Below are 25,012 nucleotides of genomic sequence, written 5' to 3'. Positions count from 1 at the left end.
CTATTAAAGCATTAAAATTATTTATTAAAGCACTCTGTAGAAGAGTATCTGCATGGATAAATCATGAATTCTTGAAGTATTGACCTAAATATTTAATATGAGAACTATGGGATAGAGTAGGTAGTCAACATCATGAATGACATAGGCTTTCTTTTCCAATTTTTGTGAGCTTAGTTAAAAACATGATCCTGTTATCTAAAATTTTCCTACCAGGAAAAAAAATGTCCTGATAACATACCTGTTTAAAATAGAGGTATGTGAATAGCAAGAGTCAGGTAAAATAGAGGTATGTGAATAGCAAGAGTCAGGTTCACAGGATAAAGATTGTAGAAAACAAGGGAAAAGAAGGGAAATGGGGACTTATAAAGTGACAGCTGGCACACAGGAAATCAAGAAAAATATAAAATCAGAATCCTATTGGGCATTTCCCATTCACAAGGCTGAAAGTAAGACACAACCTAAATAAAACTAAAACACAGTTGTAACTTCCACTTTCATATACGGTAATAACTGGTATTCATTTATCTGTTCCTTCCCATGGGCTTTAAGGTTCTCACATGTATTTATTATCTCTCCAACCACATTATCACAATTTATGTGGTAGTAAAAGGGATCTTGTTCAAATGTTTTATTACATAAGCAAAAAAGTTATATATCCTAATTTCTTTAGCAGATATTTAATTTATATCAACTAAAAACATAAGTATACTAATTTCAAACAATTTCATATAGTCATTAAAAATGCATGAATTATTCTAAAGGTCTTATTACATCCAATTCAGTACTCTGAGAACATGTTTTTTCTATGATCAAAAGTAAACTTACATAATCTTCTATAATCTCTTTGATGCCTGCAACTGTTAGAATAAATATGAATGGCACCAAGGTAGTATATCTGCCTGTTGGAGACACATCTGGAATTTGCTGCAAAATAATAAAAAATGCAAGATTAACACAGATGCCAAAATAAGACAATGGTTTAAATCACTTAACTGAGCATATAGCATGTCCAGGAAATGACAATTTATGGAAGAGTTTTATTGTTAGTGGGTCAAATCTGTCCCTGGAACACTCCAAAAACCACTGTAGAGTTGGAGAGGGAGAAAATCACCAAATCCACCACCTTTCAAAGGCTTCATATTTAGAGCTTTTATTTCACTTTCAATTTTAAAAATTTCATATCAAAAAATTAAGTTTACAGAAACTCTCCCCTCCTTCAAAAATGGTTTAAAATGTTTATTCTCTAAAACAGATAAATTTAGAGCCATCTACATTTGGGGCCAGCTCTACCTGAATGAATTATTATTTGGACCTTCTACTCTAACCAATCAGACTCTTCCCATTAGCTATGCTTCCTTTTTTTAGTTCATGCTTCTCATACTTAGGGTACTATTTAACATCTCCAAAACTTGTCTGTCTTTTGAGATCCAGCTCTAAGGCCTACCCAAGAACTTGATCCACACTATTTTTTACTGCTCAATAGCACATAAATACTCATCCTTCTGGTATGAAATCATATGCTGCTTTGAACTTCTGCAGTGTGTTCAGTTTTAAATCTGATCTCCATGGTCAATCAATGAAAGTTCATTAAAGGCTTGTCCGGATGCCTCATATGATAATACACACAAAGGATGGGCAAGGATTGCAGTTACCTCATAAAATAAATGTGCATTTAATAGGCAACTCAAAATATTCTTACTGTAAATGGAATTCCATTTTTCCTATTTCACTGCTATTTCAAGTCTAAGTGAAACAACTCCACAATGTAATATAGCAGAAAGTAATATAGCGCTTCCTGACATTTCTTTAATATATTGTATTACTGAACTGTGCTGTGCTATATAAAAAGGGGAAAGAATACTTCAGTGTTTGGAATAGAATAGAACTTGGACCTAGAAGTCCTGAAAATTTATTTGCTAACTGCAGAAAGTCAAAAGAGTAGTAATACTCAAAGGTTCTGCTCTACCTTGAGTCTGCAAGAAAGTTAAACTCTTAATTCTACTTTCCCAGTCCTACAGCTTTGAAAAATGAAACTTAATGTGACATACCAATCATACTACCAAAAAATTACAGCACTAGAAAACATAATAAAATTCATCTGGAAGAAAAAAAGGTAAAGAATTTTAAGGGAATTAACGAAAAAATGCAAAGGAAGGTGGTACCAGACCTTCATATATTATAAAGCAGTGATCATCAAAACCATTTGATATTAAGAAATTGAATGGTGCATCAGTGGAATAGGTTAGGTTCACAAGACACAATAGTTAATGACTATAGCAATCAAGTGTTTGATAAACCAAAGACTATAGCTTCTGGAATAAAAACTCACTATTTGGCAAAACATTACTAGGGAAATTGGAAAACATCATGGCAGAAACTAGGCACTGACCAACACCTAAGACCCAATATCAAGATAAGGTAGAAATGGGTTCATGATTTAGTCATAAAAGATGATACTATAAGCAAATTAGGAGAAAAAGGGATAGTCTACCTCTCAGATGTATAGAGAAGGAAGGAATTTATGGCCAAGGAAGAACTAGAGTAAATTATGGAATACAAAATGGATAATGTTGATTATATTAAATTTAAAAGGTTTTGTACAAACAGAACAATACAGACAAGATTATAAAGGAAGCAAAAACTGGGGGGAAAGTTTTTATATCCAAAGGGTTCTGGTAAAGGCCTCATTTCTAAACTACATAGAGAACTAAATAAAATTTATTCTCTAATTGATAAATGGCCAAAGGATATGAACAGACAATTTTTCAGAAAAAAAAATTAAAACCATTTCTATTCATATGAAAAAATGCTCTAAATCACTACTGATCAGAGAAACACAAATTAAGACAACTCTGAGATACCAGTATACACCTATTAGATTGGCTAAGATGACAGGAAAGATAATGACGAATGTGGGAGGGGATGTGAGAAAACTGGGACACTGATACATTGTTGGATGTTGGATCCAACCATTCTGGGGAGCAATTTGGAATTATGGTCAAAAAGTTATCAAATTGTGCATATCCTTTAATCCAGCAGTGTTACTCCTGGGCTTATATCCCAAAGAAATCTTAAAGAAAGGAAAGGGACCCATATGTGCAAAAATGTTTGTGGCAGCCCTTTTTGTAGTGGCCAGAAACTTAGTGGATGCCCATCAATTGGAGAATGGCTGAATAAGTTGTGGTTTATGAATGTTATGGAATATTATTCTATAAGAAATGATCAGGAGGATGATTTCAGAGAGGTTTGGAAAGACTTACATGAACTGATGCTAAGTGAAATGGGCAGAAACAGATCATCATTGTAAACAGTAACAAGAAGACTACTCGATGATCAACTGTGATGGATGTGGCTCTTTTCAATAATAACGTGATTCAGACCAGTTCCAATAGACTTGTGATAGAAAAAGCCATCTGCATCCAGAAAGAGGACTATGGAGACTGAATGTGGATCACAACATAGTATTTTGCCTTTTTTTTTTTCTTTTCTTTTTTTTTTCCTTTTTTGATCTGAATTTTTTGTACAGCATAATTGAGGAAATATGTATACATATTTAACATATACTGGATTACTTGCTGTCTAAGAGAGGGGAGAAGGGAGGGAGAAAAAATTAGAATACAAGGTTTTGCAAGTATAAATGTTGAAAACTACCTTTCCATATATTTTAAAAATAAAAAGCTATTATTTTTAGCACTTTTAATGAAACTGAATGCTAATGTATTATCCATTAAAAACTAATATTTTAGAGGACAGGAAAACATCATATTTTTTTTTTAATAATGGAGCTCACTTAAAAGATCTAGCATAAAAAAGGAGTTGTCTGGAGAAGAGTCAAAAATGGCTAAATCTAAATAGAAAATATATCCCAGATCACTAATGGAAAATACGCATATGTCTAAGTTCTGCTATTTTTACTTTACATGTAAGTGCATTAATACAAGGTGAAAACCTTCCTTTCAACCAAGATCTCAGTGAATTAAAAAAAATAGTTATTTATCATTAGAATATCTGTAACCTAACTTGTAAGTTTTAATGCACTTCTGGTTTTGCCGAGAATAGATAAAAAAATCCAGCCTACTGGTCCCCACTAAACATATGTACAATCTCAGTGTGAATGTTTTAGCAATTAGAATTTTTCTTACAAACCAACTTCCCTTACACAGGGGCTATAAAAACTCAATTTGAAATAACTTTTACAAATTAATACATCTTACAAAATTGAAGTTTTAGCTATTTATTATTGTTTGCAAGGACACACTTATATTTGCACCAAAAATAACAAAAAAACAAACAAACAAACAGAAAAACATTACCTGCAATAAGGCAATGAAGAGGAAGAAGGCATTGGCAGCTCTTCTAATCTGCTCATACAAGAATCGAGGTAGAAATGTCACCACACTGTATTTTGCAGTGCTGCGGATAAACAAAACAACAACACTTTCAGTTAACAGACTACATTACTGAGGTTGGTGTGGGGGAGAAGAAGAAAAACCTTTTAAAAATAAAACTTTGTTAAAAATCCAAAGACATCTTTTAAAAAAGTCAAAATGATTACTGAATAAAGTAGTTGAAGCAGGCATTGTGGAGTGCTTACAGACTGGTCAGACATAGAAGACTCCAAGATTACTCAATACATCCCAGACTATCACCAGTCATCCTGTCTTTTGCCTTACCATTGAACTGGGATAACTGTGGAAGAGAGAGTGAGGTTGGCAACTTTGCCTAACTCTGCCTCACTCAGATCCAATTCACACGCAAGTTGAGACTTCCTCATCACCTACTATTTTACCTCAACACTGTCAAGTCATTAGTCCTGTTCAAAAATGAAGGACAAAGAACAACAGCAACTAATATCAGACAATTTATGGGGACCTAATCTTCCACAGATCATTTGTCTAGAAAAAGAATATATTGCTATTCAGAATTTCTATTCTGACTTTGCATTTAAGGAACCTAAATTATGAATCTAGTTGGTACACAACAAATACCTGAATATATGTGTTTTCCTCAAAAATCATCACCTAAAAATATAGAGGCTTAGTAAGTTAATCTAAGGTTCTTTCCAGCTTTGAAATTTGATTTTATGAAATTGAAATCAAGCAGCAAAAAGCACAGTATTTATCATTAACATGAAATACAAACAAGGCAGACATCGTCTTCAAAAAACTTGGCAGGATCTTACTGTTTATTGTAAAGCTATAGTCTAAAAATCATGTTCTGGATAAAAAGTAAGATAATATAAGCTTAATAATTATTATAAAACTCATTTTATCAGAAACTAAGAGATAGACACATGAGCTTTATTCTTCAATAAATATGAATGATCTTTTAAAATTACTTTTTCTTTTCTCCACAATTCTGGAAAACATATTATGGGATACATACACATCATTATTTTACATTTCATATGTGTATATTGTGTGTATATATTATCTATAAATGTGTTCATATATACATATACACATTTATATCCTTTACTTTCCCCACAAATATTTAGTATTCTAATTAAAAAGCAAAATATTTCTGACAGTAGAGTCTGTCAAAAGACTCTCTCAAAAGAAAATAATTTCTTTTCATTCAAAAAGATTAACGAGTCCTGCCAAAGGAAAATATGAGCAAGAAAATACACCTACAAATAAATCCTGCCACTTTTACATGGAGTGCATTAACATAAGGTAAAATATAATATGATACAAAACATCTCATTCCAAGCCATTCTGCAGAAGTTGACCTCATCAGAACAATTATTCCTCATTAGTAATTTGAACTACATAATTGCAGCCATGCCCTATCTACCATTATTGCTTGGTACCTAGAAAACACGTCAGCATTAAAGAGACAATGAATGTCATAGAGACCATACTTCACCTATTCATTAAGCAACAGGGTTCTGGAAAATAGATTAAAAGGCAAGGCTCAAGTAGTAACTCACATCTATCATCAAATATCCAACTGCATCTTGGGCAGTGAGCCAAAATGAGATTGTATGATATTTTTATGAGTAGGGGGAAAACTTCTTGTAGATCAAAACATAATTATTGGTTCATTTATGACTGTTCATTTAACTTGTTGGTTTAGTACAACTTCTTCTGAGTTCCCCAAAGTTCTCTTTTAGCTCATGCCAGTGATTTCTCTAAAATACTAATACATCACTTGTTTGAAAAAGCATTCATCCATAAGAATGTCTGCTCCTTGAAATCAGGGACTTTTTCTTTTCTGTATTCCTGGAGCTCAGCAAAGGGTCAAACATATCAAGTGATTAATAAATTCTTGACTTGTAACAACTCTCCAGAACACAGTCCAAAATCAGATAATGTGCAAAAAACATTTTCTTAACATCCTGAAATATATATCCCAGTTTAGAGTCATTCTGCTTTTATTTTAAGGGTGATTCTTAGAAGTTCAGTTTTTGCTTCATAAGCTGACAGTCAACTGGAAGCATCAAACTCAAAAACTGGGATTGAGGTTGGTAAGGAGAGGGTGGAGAAAAAGAGTTGGGAAGAGACATGTCAAGGAGAGAGTTTGCTAAAAAAACAGGCACCAATGGTAACATGAGATGATAAATGAGAGGAAGGAGAGCAGACTGAACTTACACAGCTATCTAGAGATATTAATGAAGAAGCTAGCAGTTTCACGTATCTCAAAAGGGACAATGGGGCAACACTATGTCCAGTATAAGAATTGCTTCCTAATGACCATAAAATAAGAACAAGTCAAATCATAATAAAAAAGCTCTGTTTAAGAAGACATAAAAATATTTGAAAAACAATTTTGACAACAAAATAAATAGTTAAAAAGAAATTATTTTGTCACAAACTACTAAGCTTCAGTTATTTGGAAAATTCAGTTTTTTAAACTTTATTCCCCAAACATAATGGATAAATGAGATATTTTTGCTTGAAGCACTTAGAAAATATCTTATACTGTATTAATTTCCCCATGTTGATAATTCATTAAGGACTCAGGGATCCAAGTCAAGACTTTTATTTCTATAACATCACAAACAGATACAGAGCATCCTTCCATTAGAACTTGGTGGTGCCGATCATTTTTTTAAAAATTAATTTAAAAAGCAAACCAAAAACAGAAAAGATAAATGACAATACAAAGTGATTTTTAGAAATACTTTGTCTTCTGTCAGTTTAATCTAAGAAGAGTCATTGATTCAAAATAATTATAAAGATAAATACTAGATAAACACTAATGTATATAGCAATTTAAGGGTACAAAGAGCTTTATGCATGTTATTCCATTTGATCTTCATGAGCACCCAGTGAGAGAATTACTGCTGCCATCCCTGCTTTACATATGAAGAAATTGAGTATCAGAGAGTGACACAACTAATAGGTATCTAAGGCAGGATATGAACTCAAGTCTTCCTAGTCCATAATTTTCTGGGCCCCGCCTTGGATTTTTTTTAAACACACAGGCTTCACAATTGTACTTGAAAAGTTGAGATGGGGGAAGAAGATGGGAACTATCTAACAATTCCTTATTGAGCGCAATACTCCTGCTACTCCTATCTATTGGAAACCACATTAAGTGTTTTTGTTGTTGTTCAAGTCTTTTCAGTCATGTCAGATACTTTGTGACCTCATTTGGAGTTTTCTTGGCAGAGATACTGGAGTGGTTTGCCATTTTCCTTTTCAGCTCATTTTATAGACTTGAAACTGAAGCAAACAGGATAAAGGGACTTGTGTAGGGTACCAGCTAGTGACTGAGGCCAGGTGTGAACTTAGGAAAATGAAATGTCCTGAGTCCAGACCCGATGTTCTATTGCTGTGCCACCTAGCTGGTCCATAGGAATATAGCAGTACGAAGAACATCTTGAATTCCAGCTCTGCTACTTACTAGCTACTTTCTATTACTCTACTACTTGTGACTCTAAGTCTGAACTTCTCAGGGCCTCAGGGCTTCCTATGTAAAATGAAGGGGTTGGATTCAATGACTTCTATGTCTTCCCCAACAACAACAAAACATTTATGTCCTTGAGAATAAAGATTTTCACTTTTATCTTTAGAGTCCTAATACAATGTACGCACTAAATATGTATTTCTTGATTCACTTCTCTAGGTTTTCTTCTCCTAAAAAAAAATCTGTCCACATTCTTACATCATGTTTTGTAACTACCTTTTACCTAAGGACTGAAAACACTCCCTTCCTTCATATTCAACTATCAATAATCAATACAGACAGCTAAACTGAGCTTCTGCAAGTTGTGAACAAGAAAATAATAATAATGCCCTAAGCAACCATTGATGTCTTTATATCAACCAAATTAATCTATCTTCAGCATTCCTCTAAATCACCTCCAAAAGCCAATCTCCTACTGTTCTTCTGCTGTTACTACCAAATGGATAGCAACACACATATATGTGCGCACATGCATGCATATGTACACACACACACACACACATCAACTCCACTAATAGCTGAGCTCTAAGAATACAGAAAAGAAAAAGTCCCTGATTTCAAGGAGCCAAGAGGTCTTCCCAAATTATATTATGAAATGCTCATCTCAGAAAATGAGTACTACTGCTCTCAACTATTCAGGCTTTTTGATCAATTTTCTCCATTCACAGTCATAGAATTTTAGACATAATTTATCTTAGGGATCATCAAATCCAGTTCTTCCATTTTACAAATCAAGAAACTCAGACAAGATAAAAAATTTGTCTTAACGTCACAAAAATAATTTGCTGCTAAAGCTAGGACTATTAGAATCCGAAATGATTGGCTTATCTCATCGCTCTGCCAATATATCTCTACGAGAAGATGATCACAGGAAAAGTGACCTGTTAAAAATTACATGTCTACATTAACTACTTTTTAAATTTTATTTTTAACTTATCATTTATTTACTTTTAACATTCTTTTCTTTTTAAATTGTGAGTTCCAAATTATCTCTTTCAGTTCCACTGTTCTATCACCCACTGAGAAGGCAAACAATATATCAATTAATTATACATGTGAAGTCATGTAAAATATTTCTATATTAGCCATATAATTTTTAAAAAGCAATAAATAAATAAGAAAGTTATACTTTAAATTACACTCAAAGTTTATTAGTTGTCTCTGAATGTACATAGGATTAGCTTCATCATGAGTTCTCTGCTCATTATATTCATCAGAATAGCCAAGTTTTTCACCACAGAAAAAGCTGCTATAAATATTTTTATGTATATAAATCTTTTTCTTCGATCTCTGTGGGGTACAGATTTAGTAGTGGCTAGTAGTGGGATAGAGATCTAGTAGCTGGATCAACATGTATGTACCATTTTTTAACCCATTAGGCAGTTTGAAATTGTTTTCCAGAATGATGGGATTAGTTCACAACTCTACTAAAAGATCATTTCTATAATCTATTTTCCCTCATACCTTCCAATTTTTGTCAATTTTGCTAAGTATGAGGTAGTATCTCCAAGTTGTTTAATTTGCATTTCTTTAATCAATAGTGATGAATACTTTATATAGGACTATAAACAGTTCTGATTGTTTCTTTTGAAAACTGCCTGTTCTTATTTTTTGATAATTCATCAAAAGATGAACAGTTTATTTTTCACAAATGTGACTCAGTTTCCTATATATTTGAGAATTAGGCATTTACTGGAGAAACTTGCTATAAATTTTTTTTAATATTATTTTATTCTCTATGGTAACTGTTAGCAAAATATAATTTTCCTGATTATTTCTTTCAATTAAATCAATTTTAGGGGCAGCCAGATAGCACAGTGGATATAACATTAGCTGTACAATAAGGAGGTCCTGAGTTCAGAACTGGTTTCAGATATTTAACACTTACTAGCTGTGTGACCACGAGCAAGACACCTGACCCAATTTCTTCATACATACATAAAATGGAGAGTCAGTTAAATTGGATTCTGCTTTTGCTGATTATGAGATCATAATTGCTATTCCTGCTATTTCTGCTCCTGCCTATTATTTTCACTCTGTGCTTTTATGTTTCAAGTGTGTTCTCTTACAAACAACTTATTATTGGATTCTGGTTTCTAGGCCACTCTACTATCCATTTCCATTTTATAAGTGAGCTCATCCCTATTCACATTCATAGTTAGAATTACTGTGTATTTCTATCCATCATATTTTCTTCTGTTTATCATTCTCTCACTTTTTAATCCTATCCTTCCCCAAAAGTCTGCTTTCTTTCTGATCACTGCATCCTTATTCTGTCCTCCTTTTTATCATCCCCTTTCCCCATAGTAATCTTTCACCTTTGTTTTCCAGTTGTAACAGAGCTACATAAACAATTGAGAATATTCTTTCCGCTTTGAACCAATTCTGATGACAATAAAGTTCAAGCACTGCCTACTATTGCATTTTCCCCTCCACTATAAAAGCTCTTCCTTGTGCACCTTCTTTTTGTGCAAAAATGTGAGAAAATGTGTCCTATCTCTTCCTTCCCCCTTCTCCTACTGTATTCCTTTTTCTCAACCCTACATTTCTTTTTGGAGATTGTCCCAGCATAATCAACACACTGTGCCGCTATCTATGCAGACTTCTAACAGGTTGCCCTAAGAATGCTAAGGTACTAAGGAGGCATAAGGGTCATTTTTTTTTTTAATTAAAGCTTTTTATTTTCAAAACATATGCGTGGATAATTTTTCAACATTAGTCTTGCAAAACCTTGTGATACAAATTTCCCGTCCTTCCCCTCATTCCCTCCCCTATATGGGAAGTAGTCCAATATATGTTAAACATGGTATAAATATATGTTAAATCCAATATGCACATACATATTTATACAGTTATCTTGCAGCACAAGAAAAACCAAATCAAACAGGAAAAAAAAATGAGAAAGAAAATAAAAAGCAAGCAAACATCAGCAGAAAGAATGAAAATGCTATGTTGTGATCCACACTCAGTTACCACGGTCCTCTCTTTAGGTGCAGATGGTTCTCCTCATCACTGAACAAGTGGAACTGGTTTGAATCATCTCATTGTTGAAGAGAGCCATGTCCATCAGAATTGATCATCATATAGTATTGTTGTTGAAGTATATAATGATCTCCTGGTTCTGCTCACTTCACTTAGCATCAGTTCATGTAATTCTCTCCAGGCCTCTCTGAAATCATCCTGCTGATTATTTCTTCTAGAACAATAATATTCTGTAACATTCATAAATCACAACTTATTCAGCCATTCTCCAACTGATGGGCATCCACTTAGTTTCCAATTTCTTGCCACTACAAAGAGATCTGCCACAAACAATTTGCATCTAGCCACTACAGTAGCCCAGTAGAAACACTGATGGATCACAGGGTATGCACAGTTTACTAGCCCTTTGGGCATAGTTCAAAATTGCTTTCCAGAATGGCGGGATCAGTTCTAAGCATCATCTTCTTAAATAGGAATGAAAATAATTTAACTTTAGTGAATACCTGATGTTCACCTTTTTTGTGATTCCCTTAAGTCTTCTATTTAAAATGTCATTTTTTTTTTTATTCTGCTCATCTTTTTATCAGGAAAGCTTGAAAATCCTTGATTTCATCAAATATCCATTTCCCCTGATATATTATATTCAGTTTTTCTGGATAGCTTATTCCTGGTTGTTTTTGCATTCCAAAATATCATATTCTAAGCCTCCACTTTTTTAACATGAAAACTATTCCATCTTGCATAATCCTGACTATGGCTTCTCATTATTTGAATTCTGGCTCTGATAATATATTTTTTCTTCATTTACTCATTTTCCTAGCCTATTTCTTGACTCTGAACTTTATGTTAAAGTTAGGCTCTACTCACTTGGGGGTAAGAAGGTACTATTCCAAGCTTCAGGCTTTTTTTGCTGTTGTCTTCAGAGCTAATTTTGGATATCTGCCAGTTGGGAAGAGGTGTAGTCACTGACCTCCTGATCTGTGTTCTGATCTGTACCCAGGAAAGGCCTCTGGTCCCCTGCAGCTGCAAATGTTAACATTTCTCTTAGCCCTAAAAAAATGACCAGCTCCCCTGATCTGCAGCCATAAAAGCTAGCACTCTTCTTATGGAACTGTGATCAGGTCTCCTGCTCCCTTTTGACTGTCCTCTCTGTCCTGTATTTCCATATAATCAATGGATTTTTCTACCAGCATCAGCTGTACCCAGTGCCAGCAAAAGGTTCCATGTAATCTCTCTCTCTCACCAGTTATCTGAGCCTCTTGCCATCTCTGGGCTGCTGATGCTGATGCTGATGCTTTAACAGTCATCTCCAATATCTATTTCCAGTGCTCTGGCCTGCTCCAAACCATTTCTGAAGTGACTCCCAGGTCAGTGTAACTCTTTTGTCAACCTCCTACGATGTTTTAGTTTGGAAAAATCTCTCTCTCTCTCTCTTAACATTTTTAGCTCTTCTGCCTCCACGTTTGATTTGAGTTATTTTAAAGCTAAAAAGTAATGTTGGAAAAGTCCAGCTGGGTGGCTGCCTATATTCTGCCATCTTAGCTCTGCCCCTATTGCCTGCTCTTCAAAAGCTTTATTCAAACATTTTTAGAAAGTATGTTTTGATCAAGAATCTGGCATTATCTACATCAGGTTTTGTTTTATTTTTATAGGCATTTTCTAATTTCCCCATGACCTATGCTTACCAATATAGCTTTTTCTACCCCATTCTTACTATAGGAATCTTTCATATCCTCTTGCTAACTACTGCCAGGTGAACTAGAATAAAACCAAACAAAGCTTGTAAGTTTTACTTGAAGTCTGGGTTCACAAGAAGACAAAGCAAAGAAAGTGGCAAAAACAACTTAAAGTGACTTCTGGGTAGGCAATCTGACTGGGGATAGCCTACCTATATGATAATTCTCCTAAATAATTATCATCTTTCTCATTATTCCTAAAATGTTGTCATTTCACATTTTTTTCCTCTGACCTGAAATTCCACCAAATAACTTTAATAAATGGCCTCTTTTATAATTTTTTTTAAAAATTTAACTCCTCCAGAAGGGTTAAGGGAGCTGTAAGCCAAATTTACCTTATTGTGAATTATCTAAATTTTTCTACTGCTTAAAAAAAATAGTTGAAAGAAGTTTTTGATATCCTGTGTGTGTGAGAAAGGGAAAAAAAGAGTCATGTAGCAGCCTGAATTATATTAGAAAAAATGGATAGGATCTACTAGTGTCTTACTACTCAGAGTAAAGGGCAGCTATAACAAAGGGCTCACAATAGCTTGAGAGCATTAAAGCCTGGGACAGAAGGAATCAAGAGACAGGACAGAAGAGTACAAGGATCACAAAGCCAAACTTAGTCTTTTTAAAAATTTTAGCCAGAGGCCAACTCTACATTAATTAAGCCAGAAGGAAAAAAAACAAAAACAAAACTCTTTCCCTGTTATATCACTTATTGCCCTCTATTTGGGGGACCCAAGAACACAGTGATATTTAGAAATGCATTACCCCCTAAAAACAATGGCACAAATTTAGAAGATAATCCATAATCCACATTGCTCACAAAAATCTTTTTAAACAATTGAATAGCACTTGAGTAAAAATGAGGCCTAAATATTAACTAAGAAATGAATTTTTAAAACAAAAACTGTAATGGGCCAAAATTCTGGAGAAATTCTTACAACAAGGTGTTAACTCAGTGGAACTGATAAGACAATGGTTATCTAGTTTAGCATGGTGATTAATAGTTCTCTAGTTCAGTACATGTACTTAGTACTTAATAGAATTCTACGAGATTGACACCTATTCTACAAGATTCACACCTACAATGATGTAATTATAATAGAGTATATAAGCTGGCACAAACTCAGCCAGAGACATTCATTTCATTTCCCACCTTTGTGGTGGCTGGAGGTTGGAGCACAAGCCCTCAAACTCAGAGAGACATTCCATCTTTGATCAGGGGTCCTGGTGGCTCTCCTTCATTTCTCCACTGAAACCAAGTCCTGTCTGAAGGCCCTCCAGAAAGCTAGCCTGGCCCCAAGTGAAGGAGACAGACTGTGAAGGAGAAAATAAAGAATTTGAACTTTATCCTTGGCTATTCTTGTGGTGATTACTCTGCTGAAATGAAGGCTGGTCCAGAGACCTCCAGAAAACCAATCAGAATATTACAAAAAACTATGAGCAAGTTGGATACTGCTCATGATTCCTATGAAAAATTAGAATCTACTGGGGATCCCATCTGATTTTAAAATCCTTAAGAGAAAGGACCTTATTTATTGTGACTAACAATTCAGAACACATTGCTTTTTGACATGAAGTAGTTGTCAGCAGAAATATCTCAATGTGTTTTAGGATGAACCTAGGAAAATAAGAAAGGTATAAGAAAAAATTTTGAACGTATAGCACACTAGCAGACAAAACTGACAGTGCTGGCAGTCATCAAAACCATTTGGTCCTGATTAAGAAATAGAGTAGTACATCAATGGAATAGAATAGGTTCATAAGACAACAGGTAATGATTATAGCAATCAAGTGTTTGATAAACCCAAAAACCCCAGCTTCTGGAATAAGAACTCACTATAGGAAAACTGGAAAACATTATAGCAGAAACAACACCTAATACCCTATACCAAGATAAAATCAAAATGGGTTTATGATTTAGTCATAAAAGGTGATACTATTAAGAGAACAAGAATCTGTGGAGGAGGAAGAAATTTATGGCCAAAGAATAACTATACAACATTATGGAATGTAAAATGGATAATTTAGATTGTATTAAATTAAAAAGTTTTGTAGAAACAAAACCAATGCAGCCGAACAGAAAAGAAGCAGAAAACTGGGGGGAAATTTTTTATGTCCAAGCTTTCTAATAACTTGTTCATTTCTATAATATATGGAAAATTGACTTAGATTTGTAAGAATATAAGCCATTCTCCAATTGATAAATAGTCAAAGGATATGATAGACAATTTTCAGATGAAGAAATTAAAGCCATTTCTAGTCATATGAAAAAATGCTCTAAATCACTACTAAGACAACTCTGAGACACCACTTCACTCCTCTCAGATTAGCTAAGCTGACAGAAAAGGATAATGATAAATGCTGAAGGGAATATAGGAAAACTGGGACAACTATACATTGTTGGTGGAGTGGTGAACTGACCCAGCCTTATCAAACATTAGCAATACAACATATCCTGCAACTATCATAAATATACCTATGCTATAAATGAAAAAGACTGATTGTATCATTAGTTGTAGGGAACAAGTCAGGAAAGACAATACTCTAGGCAGAAGGGGAAAAAAAGCAGACAAGAGTAATTAGTCTATTAATAGAAGCTTGAATTGATGGAAGATTAAACCAGAAAAGAGGGAAACAACAGATTTTTCAGGAATGGGATTTATCTCCATATAAAATTCATGAGAAAACAGCATCTGAATCTAAAGTTTTAAAAAGTCATTTACATACACATATAGACACACAAAAAGAACCATACTTTCAAAGATGTTAAAAATCCTGACTTAGAAAATGAAATTTTTTTTTAAAACTCAGAAAATAAAAATGAAGTTGATCAATGGAATAGGTTAGGCTCAAAGGACAAAACAGCCAATAACTTTAATAATACAGTGTTTGACAAACCCAAAGACCCCAGTTTCTGGGATAAGAATGCACTATTTGACAAAAATTGCTGGGAAAATTGGAAATTAGTATGGCAGAAACTAGGCATTGACCCACACTTAACACCATACACCAAGATAAGGTCAAAATGGGTTCATGAACTAGGCATAAAGAATGAGATCATAAATAAATTGGAAGAGCATAGGATAGTTTACCTCTCAGACCTGTGGAAGAGGGAGGAATTTATGACCAAAGAAGAACTAGAGATCACAATTAACCACAAAATAGAAAATTTTGATTATATCGAATTGAAAAGTTTTTGTACAAACAAAACAAATGCAGACAAGATTAGAAGGGAAACAATAAACTGGGAAAACATTTTTACAATCAAAGGTTCTGATAAAGGCCTCATTTCCAAAATATATAGAGAATTGACTCTAATTTATAAGAAATCAAACTATTCTTCAATTGATAAATGGTCAAAGGATATGAACAGACAATTCTCAGACGAAGAAATTGAAACTATTTATAGACATATGAAAATATGCTCCAAATCATTATTAATCAGAGAAATGCAAATTAAGACAACTCTGAGATACCACTACACCCCTGTCAGATTGGCTAGAGTGACAGGGAAAGATAATGCGGAATGTTGGAGGGGATGTGGGAAAACAGGGACACTGATACATTGTTGGTGGAATTGTGAACACATCCAGCCATTCTGGAGAGCAATTTGGAACTATGCTCAAAAAGTTATCAAACTGTGCATACCCTTTGATCCAGCAGTGTTTCTACTGGGCTTATACCCCAAAGAGATACTAAAGAAGGGAAAGGGACCTGTATGTGCCAAAGTGTTTATGGCAGCCCTGTTTGTAGTGGCTAGAAGCTGGAAAATGAAAGGATGCCCATCAATTGGAGAATGGTTGAGTAAATTGTGGTATATGAATGTTATGGAATATTATTGTTCTGTAAGGAATGACCAGCAGGATGAATACAGAGAGGACTGGTGAGACTTACATGAACTGGTGCTAAGCGAAATGAGCAGAACCAGGAGATCATTATATACCTCAACAATGATACTGTTTGAGGATGTATTCCGATGGAAGTGGATCTCTTCGATAGAGAGCTAATTCAGTCTCAATTGATCAAAGATGGGCAGTAGCAGCTACACCCAAAGAAAGAACACTGGGAGATGAATATAAACTGCTTGCATTTTTGTTTTTCTTCCCGGATTATTTCTACCTTCTGAATTCAATTCTTCCTGTGCAACAAGAAACTATTCGGTTCTGCACATGTATATTGTATCCAGGAAATACTGTAACCTATTCAACATGTAAAGGATTGCTTGCCATCTGGGGGAGGGGGTGGAGAGAGGGAGGGGAAAAATCAGAACAGAAGTGAATGCAAGGGATAATGTTGTAAAAAATTACCCTGGCATGCGTTCTATCAATAAAAAGTTATTTAAAAAAAAAAAAAAAAGAGTGGGTGCTGAATGTTATCCATTCATATATTTGGAAAATAAAAAGTTTTAATTACCAACAAAAAAAAAAAAAGAAAAATGAGCTACTTTGAAAGAAGTAATCTGTTATTTTGAATTTCTGCCATAATTTTATCATTAGACTTTATTCAAATTTATTGAAATAGGTTAGATCCCAATTTGGAATTATAAAGGAAGAAAAAAAAATGATCACACAAATGAAAATAAAATACAGATAGCAAAGAAATAATAATAAAAAACATAATCCAAATATTTCCAAGAGAAGCTTTCCAAGTGTCCACTTGGGACACACCCAGGAAGTTAGTCATAGGAATACTTAATCAATATAACCAACTCCTCAAAGCCACTTCTCATTTCAAAGAAGAAAAACCGTGGATCACTCTCTGATGTGACAAACAAAAGGACCTAAGTAAGAGTTTGAGAATTTATATGATGTAATAGAAAGTACACTGGTTCTAAAGTTAGAGGACCTGTGTTCAAATTTCACCTCTGTTACATATTACTTGTGTTACCTCTTCCTTCATTTCTTCATATATAAAGCAAAGGGGTAGAACAGATGGTCTCCAAGATACTTTCTATATACTATTATCAGACGCTCCTGAATTCAGCCTTTAGGGCAGGGATACTGCCTGAAGCCTTCACCCTTAAACAGAGAAAGATATACTACCACTTTGGTGTTCGTTTTTGTTATCACTAAACAGTAAGTCATTGCTCTACTGCTTCTAAAACTTTATCAAGCCTTTTTGTGTTAACTCTACAGTACCCTCTGGTGGCCAGCTATTAGATCATCCCATTCTCTCTGTAAGCTAAATGAACTTCAAGTCTTCTCTTCAGAATTACATTAGCCACATCATAAGTTCACATAATTAGAATCAGAGAAAACCTTCAGTATTATTTAACTTAATTCCTTTCATTTTGAAGATAAAGAAAATGAGGTTTAAACTAAATGACTTATCAGCAGTCACATGATGACCTGAGATTTTAACCCAGTTCTGCTGACTCACAAGACAAAGCTCTTTCCCCCAGCCATACTATTTTACCTAATCTAGCTAAAAGAGGACAGCCAAGTTCCTTAGGGATAAAACAACATCAGGGCATTTTTTTTTTTTTTTTGGAAACAGAGGTAAAAACTGCATTGTAGCAGTAGGGAGCAATTTTTGATTACCTCTTTCAATTTTCTAATATAACCTTAATTTTTGTTTATATAACACTTTAAAGTTTATATACATTAGCTCATTTGGTCCTCATAATGTGAGTGAAATAGATGTTATTATTGCCCTGAAGTTAGAGATAAGGAAATGGGCTGATAAAGGTTAAGTAACTTGAACAATTGTTAGTTCAACTAAACTAGTAAATTTTTATTTACTAGTAAATATTTATTTTTTTGTTTTGTTTTGCTGAGGCAGCTGGGGGTTAAATGACTTGCCCAAGGTCACACAGCTGGGAAGTGTTAAGTGTCTGAGGCCAAATTTGAACTCAGGTCCTCCTGACTTCAGGGCTGGTGCTCTATCCACTATACTACCGAGCTGCCCCTCAACTAGTAATTATTAAAGAGATTTGAATTTATAGTTCCCTGCTTCTAAGTCTAGTACTCCAGTCATTATACACTGGAAGCAAAGTTACTTCCAAATTTGTATAAAACAGGAATACATCAATTATTAGATATTAAACAGTTACAATAAATGTAACACAATACACTGTGCAAGATGTTGGGGATACAACACAAGTGAAAATATCTCTTCCCTCTAAGATTTTTTTTCCTATTTGGGGAGATCACATATAAAGGTATACAAGATAGCCAAGGTATACAGAGATAAAAAGTATAAGAAATACAAAAGGTAAATGCTAAATAGTGTTAAGGTTTTTTCTTTAACTCCATATGTATGTGCATTGGTGGATAGTGTTTGGCCATTTCAGAGCTTTCTTGGCAAAAATTATCACATGGTTTACCATTTCCTTCCCTAGCTCATGAGAAAACTGAAGCAAATAGATGAAGTGACTTGCCTGGAGTCACACACCTAGTAAATTTCTGAGGCTGGATTTGAACTTAGATCTTCCTGACTCCAGGAACTCTCTACTAGTTACCCCAATGTGCATATGGATATGCATTCATTTATGTAAATACATATTGTACATATATTTTATATTACACACATACTGGGCCTCTTCACTCTTAACAAAGTAATGACACATCTAATGAAAGTCAAGCCAAAGAACCTTAATATAGAACCCAGAATCACAGACCGCTTTCATGGCAACAAAAACACAAATGGGATTTATTTCAGTTGAAGGCCTCTGATCCTGAGAGTGTTAAGTGTGCACATGTTCATGCATATCTCCCAAAGCTAAGTGTGAGGTATAAACATCAGTGCCCTAGTCCCTAAAAACAAAAAAATAAAAACCAACCTCATTTTCAAAATCAGTCTCGAGGTTTTTCTTCTTTATGTTCTTTTATGTGGTGGTCTTTTTCCTCACCATTTTTTGTGGATGTTAGAGAGCATGCTTGCAAAAGAAGCTGCTTTGGGAGAAGTCTCCCTCAGGCAAAACCTAGATGACCACTTGTTGGACAGGATGGCCTCTGAGGTTCCTTCTGGCTCTGAGTTTCTGACTGGAGGGGGGTTGGTATTAAGGTAAGGCGAAATGCCTTGCACAAGGTCATATACTTAGTGTCAAGTGTCTGAGGCCACATTTAAACTCAGGCCCTCCTCACTTCTCTGGGCCACCAAGCTGCTCCCTGCACTCAAACAGGTATACAGACACTTTGATAACTCGGTGGAAGAGCAGCATCAACAGTATACACACCAGCAGGAAAGAAACACATGGTTTCTGTATTGTACCTGGCACAAAGCTATTTGTAGCCTATGGCATTTTCCACTAATGATATCCATGAGAACAAACATCTACTATTCAACATGACCTACTGAGAAAGATGTTAGCAAGACTGTGACAAGGCAATAAAAATTCATGTGCTCAAGAGAAAACAAACTCTCAGCTTTTCTTCCAAATCTACTTTTAAACATTTTGTTCCTCCTATAAAAAAAATGAGAATTTCTATTCTTGATAGTGTATAATCTAAAGTAAAAATTAGTAAGGAGTCCTAATCTATATAACCCTTTCACTTGAATAAGAATATGACTTACTTTCTTCAGCAAAGACAGACAAATATCTAGAAATCCTCTTTAGTGTTTTCTATAATGAGCAAAGATTAAAATAAAATTATGCTAGAATAAATAATGCTCTCTCTCCATTCTGCATACTCATTTATTTATTGGTGAATCGTGTTCAGAATTTTAGAGAAGAAAAAGCAAACGATTGGAAGCCCAAAGGTTCAACAATCCCAGCTCTGCCACTAATCTGCTGCATGAACTTAAGTAAATCACTTAGCTGAGCTCACAAGAATCAAGCTTGAATGAATCTTAGCAGCATTATATAAACCAATTAGTTCATTTTACAAATCTTAAAAAGAGACAAATAAAGTGACTTACTCAGGATCACTAACTTAAGTATTAAGTAGAAGAGATAGGATTTGAACCCATGTCCTTTTATTCCAAATTTAATGCTGTTTCCATACATTCATACATATATATTTTCCATATATTTATAAAAAGGTTAATTCACTCAATACACAATAAAGTTAAGAGGATGAAGTTAGTGTAAGATCACTTGTGAGGAAAAGGCAATAAAACTTGATATTTATTAATTTGCAACAAGATATTTGGACCAAAGTCACAAAGGTTATGGAAAACATGGGGAAAATATTGATTCAAAATTAGATTAAGAGTAAAAGAAAGTTATAAATAAATGGCCAATGGATATATAATTTTAAAAGGAAAAAAAATCCAAGCTTTCAACAACCAAATGAAAAAAAAATGCTACCAATCACTAAATAATTTGAGAAATGCAAATTAAAGTAACTGAGGTTCCATCACATACCCATTGGATACTCCAAAAAGGGAGGAGGGAGAAAGTGTTAGGGGTAGAGCTACAGTAAAACAGACATATTCATGGACTAAAGGCAGACTTTAAATTGGTCCTGCCATTCTAGAAAATCATTTAGAATTATGCACAAAGGGTATGTTCATATTCTTGCATCAAGTAATATCTTTATTGGAACTATACTCCAAAGAGATCAAAAAAAGGAAATGGATCTACATGCATAAAAATATTTATAGCAGTTCTTTTAGTAGTAACGAAAAATTTCTAAAAACTAAAGTGGTGCACATGTATTAGTAAATTACAGTAAAATATAACGTAGCCATATCATAAATTATAAATCATACAATTTCAGTAGAAACTGAGAACTCTTTAAATTGATGCAGAGGCTAGGAAAGCAGAACTACGAAAATAATTTATTCAACAATAACATTATAAAGAAAAACAACTTTGAAAAACTTTGGAACAAAGCACACAGCCATAATAATTCACAAGTCCAGAACAATGAAAATGAAACACATCACTCATCTTCAACCAGAAAGATGATGGGTTGACAAAGAAGAATAGATATACATTTTTAGATGACACCAATGTAAGATTTTATTTTGCTGGACCTTGCATATTTTATGAAGATTTTCTTTTTCTTTTTTCAATTGTTCAATCAGGGAAGAGAAACAGTAAATGTATATAAAAGATATTTATATTTCACATGTAAATACAGTGTTACCTTGGAATTTGTTTGAATTTGGTATTGACTCATTTCAACAAGAAAAAAGTTTCACTATTTCTACTCATATGAAAAGATGTTCCAAATCACTATTGATCAGAGAAATGCAAATTAAGATAACTCTGAGATATCACCACACACCTCTCAGATTGGCTAAAATGACAGAAAAAGATAATGCTGAGTGTTGGAGGGGATGTGGGAAAACAGGGACACTGATACATTGTTGGTGGAATTGTGAACAAACCTAACCATTCTGGAGAGCGATTTGGAAATATGCTCGAAAAGTTATCAAACTGTGCATACCCTTTGATCCAGCACTGTTACTACTGGACTTATACCCCAAAGAGATCTTAAAGAAGGGAAAGGGACCCTTATGTGCCAAAATGTTTGTGGCAGCCCTGTTTGTAGTGGCCAGAAACTGGAAACTGAGTGGATGCCCATCAATTGGAAAATGGCTGAATAAATTGTGATGTATGAATGTTATGGAATATTATTGTTCTATAAGAAATGACCAGCAGGATGAATACAGAAAGGCTTGGAGAGACTTACATGAACTGATGCTGAGTGAAATGAGCAGGGCCAGAAGATCATTATATATTTCAACAACAATACTATATGATGATCAATTCTGATGGACGTGGCCATCCTCAGCAATGAGATGAACCAAATCAGTTCCAATAGAGCTGTAATGAATTGAACCAGCTACACCCAGCGAAAGAACTCTGGGAGATGACTATGAACCACTACATAGAATTCCCAATCCCTCTATTTTTGTCCACTTGCATTTTTGATTTCCTTCACAGGCTAATAGTACACTATTTCAAAGTCCAACTCTTTTTGTACAGCAAAATAAGTATTTAGACATGTATACTTATATTGTATTTAATTTATACTTTAACATATTTAACATGTATTGGTCAACCTGCCATCTGGGGGAGGGGGTAGGGGGAAGAAAGGGAAAAATTGGAACAAAAGGTTTGGCAATTATCAATGCTGTAAAATTACCCATGCATATATCTTGTAAATAAAAAGCTATAATAAAAATTTTTAAAAAGAAAGAAATGACCAGCAGGATGATTTCAGAAAGGCCTGGAGAGACTTGCATGAACTGATGTTGAGTAAGATGAGCAGAACCAGGAGATCATTATATACTTCAATAACAATACTATAAGATGATCAAATCTGATGAACGTGACTCTCTTCAACAATGAGATGAATCAAATCAGTTTCATTTGTTCAATAATGAAGAGAACCAGCTACACCCAGCTAAAAAACACTGGGAACTGAGTGTGGACTACAACATAGTATTTATACTCTTTCTGTTATTGTTTGCTTGCATTTTTGTTTTTCTTCCCAGGTTATTTTTACTTTCTTTCTAAATCCGATTTTTCTTGTGCAGCAAGATAACTGTATAAATATATATACATATATTGTATAAAAGATATACTTTAATATCTTTAACATGTCTGAGACTACCTGCCATCTAGGGGAAGAAGGGGAAAAGTTGGAACAGAAGGTTTTGCAAGGGTCAGTGCTGAAAAATTTCCCATGCATATGTTTTGTATATAAAAAGCTATAATAAAAAATAAAATAAATCTTCAGCACTTGAAGCTTGCTTGGCACTTGTTGCACTTGTCTTGTAGGGTTGTGAGGTTGACCAGCTGTCTTGCTCAGCCCACTGTTGTGCACTTCTATTGCCTTGGCTACGAGCAGCTCCTATCCAGCAAAAGCTGGCAATGCAGTGTCAGGTTAGAGCCCACCACACTGAGGATGTGCACGTTGGTGGCAAGACTGTGAACATTTAAATATAGTGTGTAAAGAAGCAGTGTGATATACCCGATAGGGAGCTTATCTCACAATCGAGAAATCCTGGGTTCAAGTCCTAGCTCTAATAAATGCTAGATGTGTGACCCAACTTCTTGGGGATATTGCTTAAATATCCCCAGGCAATTCTCCAAGGCAGCACAGTACTGATAAAGTAGTGAAGTGTACAGCAGCTCCTCATCTGTACTAGCAGCTTTTTCACCATTGTTGTCCATATCAATGAACTTGCAAGTTCAGACAAAACAGGTGACAAAAACATAAGTCACATTTTAAAAGAGCATTGATTTAGCCTGTGACTTTAGAATCCATCTAATCCTTTCTCCTCACTTTTATGAGATGAGACCCAGAGGTGGCTTTGCCAAGATGACACTGGTAGAGTTCGGTCCCTACTCCAAGGACATGGGTGGCATGGGGGACAGAGTGCTGGGATTAAAGTCAGGAAGGCTCACTTTCCTGACTGCAAATATGACTTTGGATACTCACTGTGTGACCTTGGACAAGTCCCTTAACCCTTTTTGCCTCAGGTTCCTCACCTGTAAAATGAGTTGGAGTGTCTTTGTCAAGAAAACACTGAATGGGGTCATAAAGAGTTGGACATGACTAAAATGAATGAATCAGGATGATGATGATGATGATGATAACAACAGAAACCAACTTTTACCCTAGATCAAAGTCTGGATGTTAACAAGGGTATGAGAAAATTAAAATTGATTTGTATCATTTTCTCATTGATCTTTTTTACAAGTAATTGATTTTGTCCTGTAACTACTTTAGTTCTGTACCTATTTAAGTCATGGTTCTTTGTCCCTGAACTTAGCTTAGAGTGCAATGGGGTTGTAATGGATTAAATTTTAAAATCCAGCTTTCCTGGTCAAAGAATTTTTGCTAAGCTTGGAGAATATATGAGAAAGCAAGGGAGTTTAGGCCCGATATCTTTACTCCACCAAGTTTTCTCTCAAGGATGTCAGGTTTGTTGTCCAAAAATCTGGATCATTATCTCACATCAAATAAAGTCAACTTCTCGGTTTCATGAAAGTAAAAATGAGATAGGGAGCAGGAGGGCAGGGGTAGCACAGTGCACCAAAAAGTGGGATTTTGGAGGGCTTTTGCTGACTATGAAGGACAACAACCAGTTCCATGCCACTTGCCTGGACACATTCCCTTCTTTGTTACCTTAATCTTGGCAAATCATCAGTCTGGTCCATTGCTTAAATATCCACTATGGCAAGACTACAGCAGCATAAACGTCTAATGCATTGCTAGCCCCTATTATCAAATTTCCAACCAATCATGTTATTCCCTTCACCTCAGCTCTGTAACCAATCATTTTGCCCTTAAATCCCATGACGTTATCTAAGTTGTTTAATTCTTTGTTCTGTAAACCCAAAACCTGTGTTAAGGGAACTGTCCTTGTGCTTGGGCTCTTTGGCATTAATGGAGATGAACCATGGAAATGTTTATTGATAGGGAGTGTGCCCCTGTTAATAAATGCAATTGTAATGAAGATCTGCCTCAGTTTGCCTTTTTGTT

The 25,012-nt window shown here is 34.6% G+C and overlaps 1 protein-coding gene across 4 annotated transcripts in view; it reads right to left on the bottom strand.

The window, feature by feature from the left end:
- The window catches only part of ATP8A2 (ATPase phospholipid transporting 8A2), a 769,397-nt gene that overhangs the window by 573,378 nt on the left and 171,007 nt on the right, over positions 1–25,012 (bottom strand). For all 4 annotated transcript variants that reach the window (XM_051986556.1, XM_051986559.1, XM_051986558.1 and 1 more), the window contains exons 3-4: positions 4,314–4,413; positions 826–924 (exon numbers count right to left, since the gene is read on the bottom strand). In XM_051986556.1, coding sequence (XP_051842516.1) covers positions 826–924; positions 4,314–4,413 — 199 coding nt within the window. The remainder of the gene's footprint in view (positions 1–825; positions 925–4,313; positions 4,414–25,012) is intronic.

Source organism: Antechinus flavipes, chromosome 3 (assembly GCF_016432865.1).
Source record: "Antechinus flavipes isolate AdamAnt ecotype Samford, QLD, Australia chromosome 3, AdamAnt_v2, whole genome shotgun sequence".
NCBI classification, from domain to species: domain Eukaryota; kingdom Metazoa; phylum Chordata; class Mammalia; order Dasyuromorphia; family Dasyuridae; genus Antechinus; species Antechinus flavipes.
Note: the sequence above shows the minus strand (reverse complement) of the source record. Positions and strands in the feature narration are given on the sequence as shown.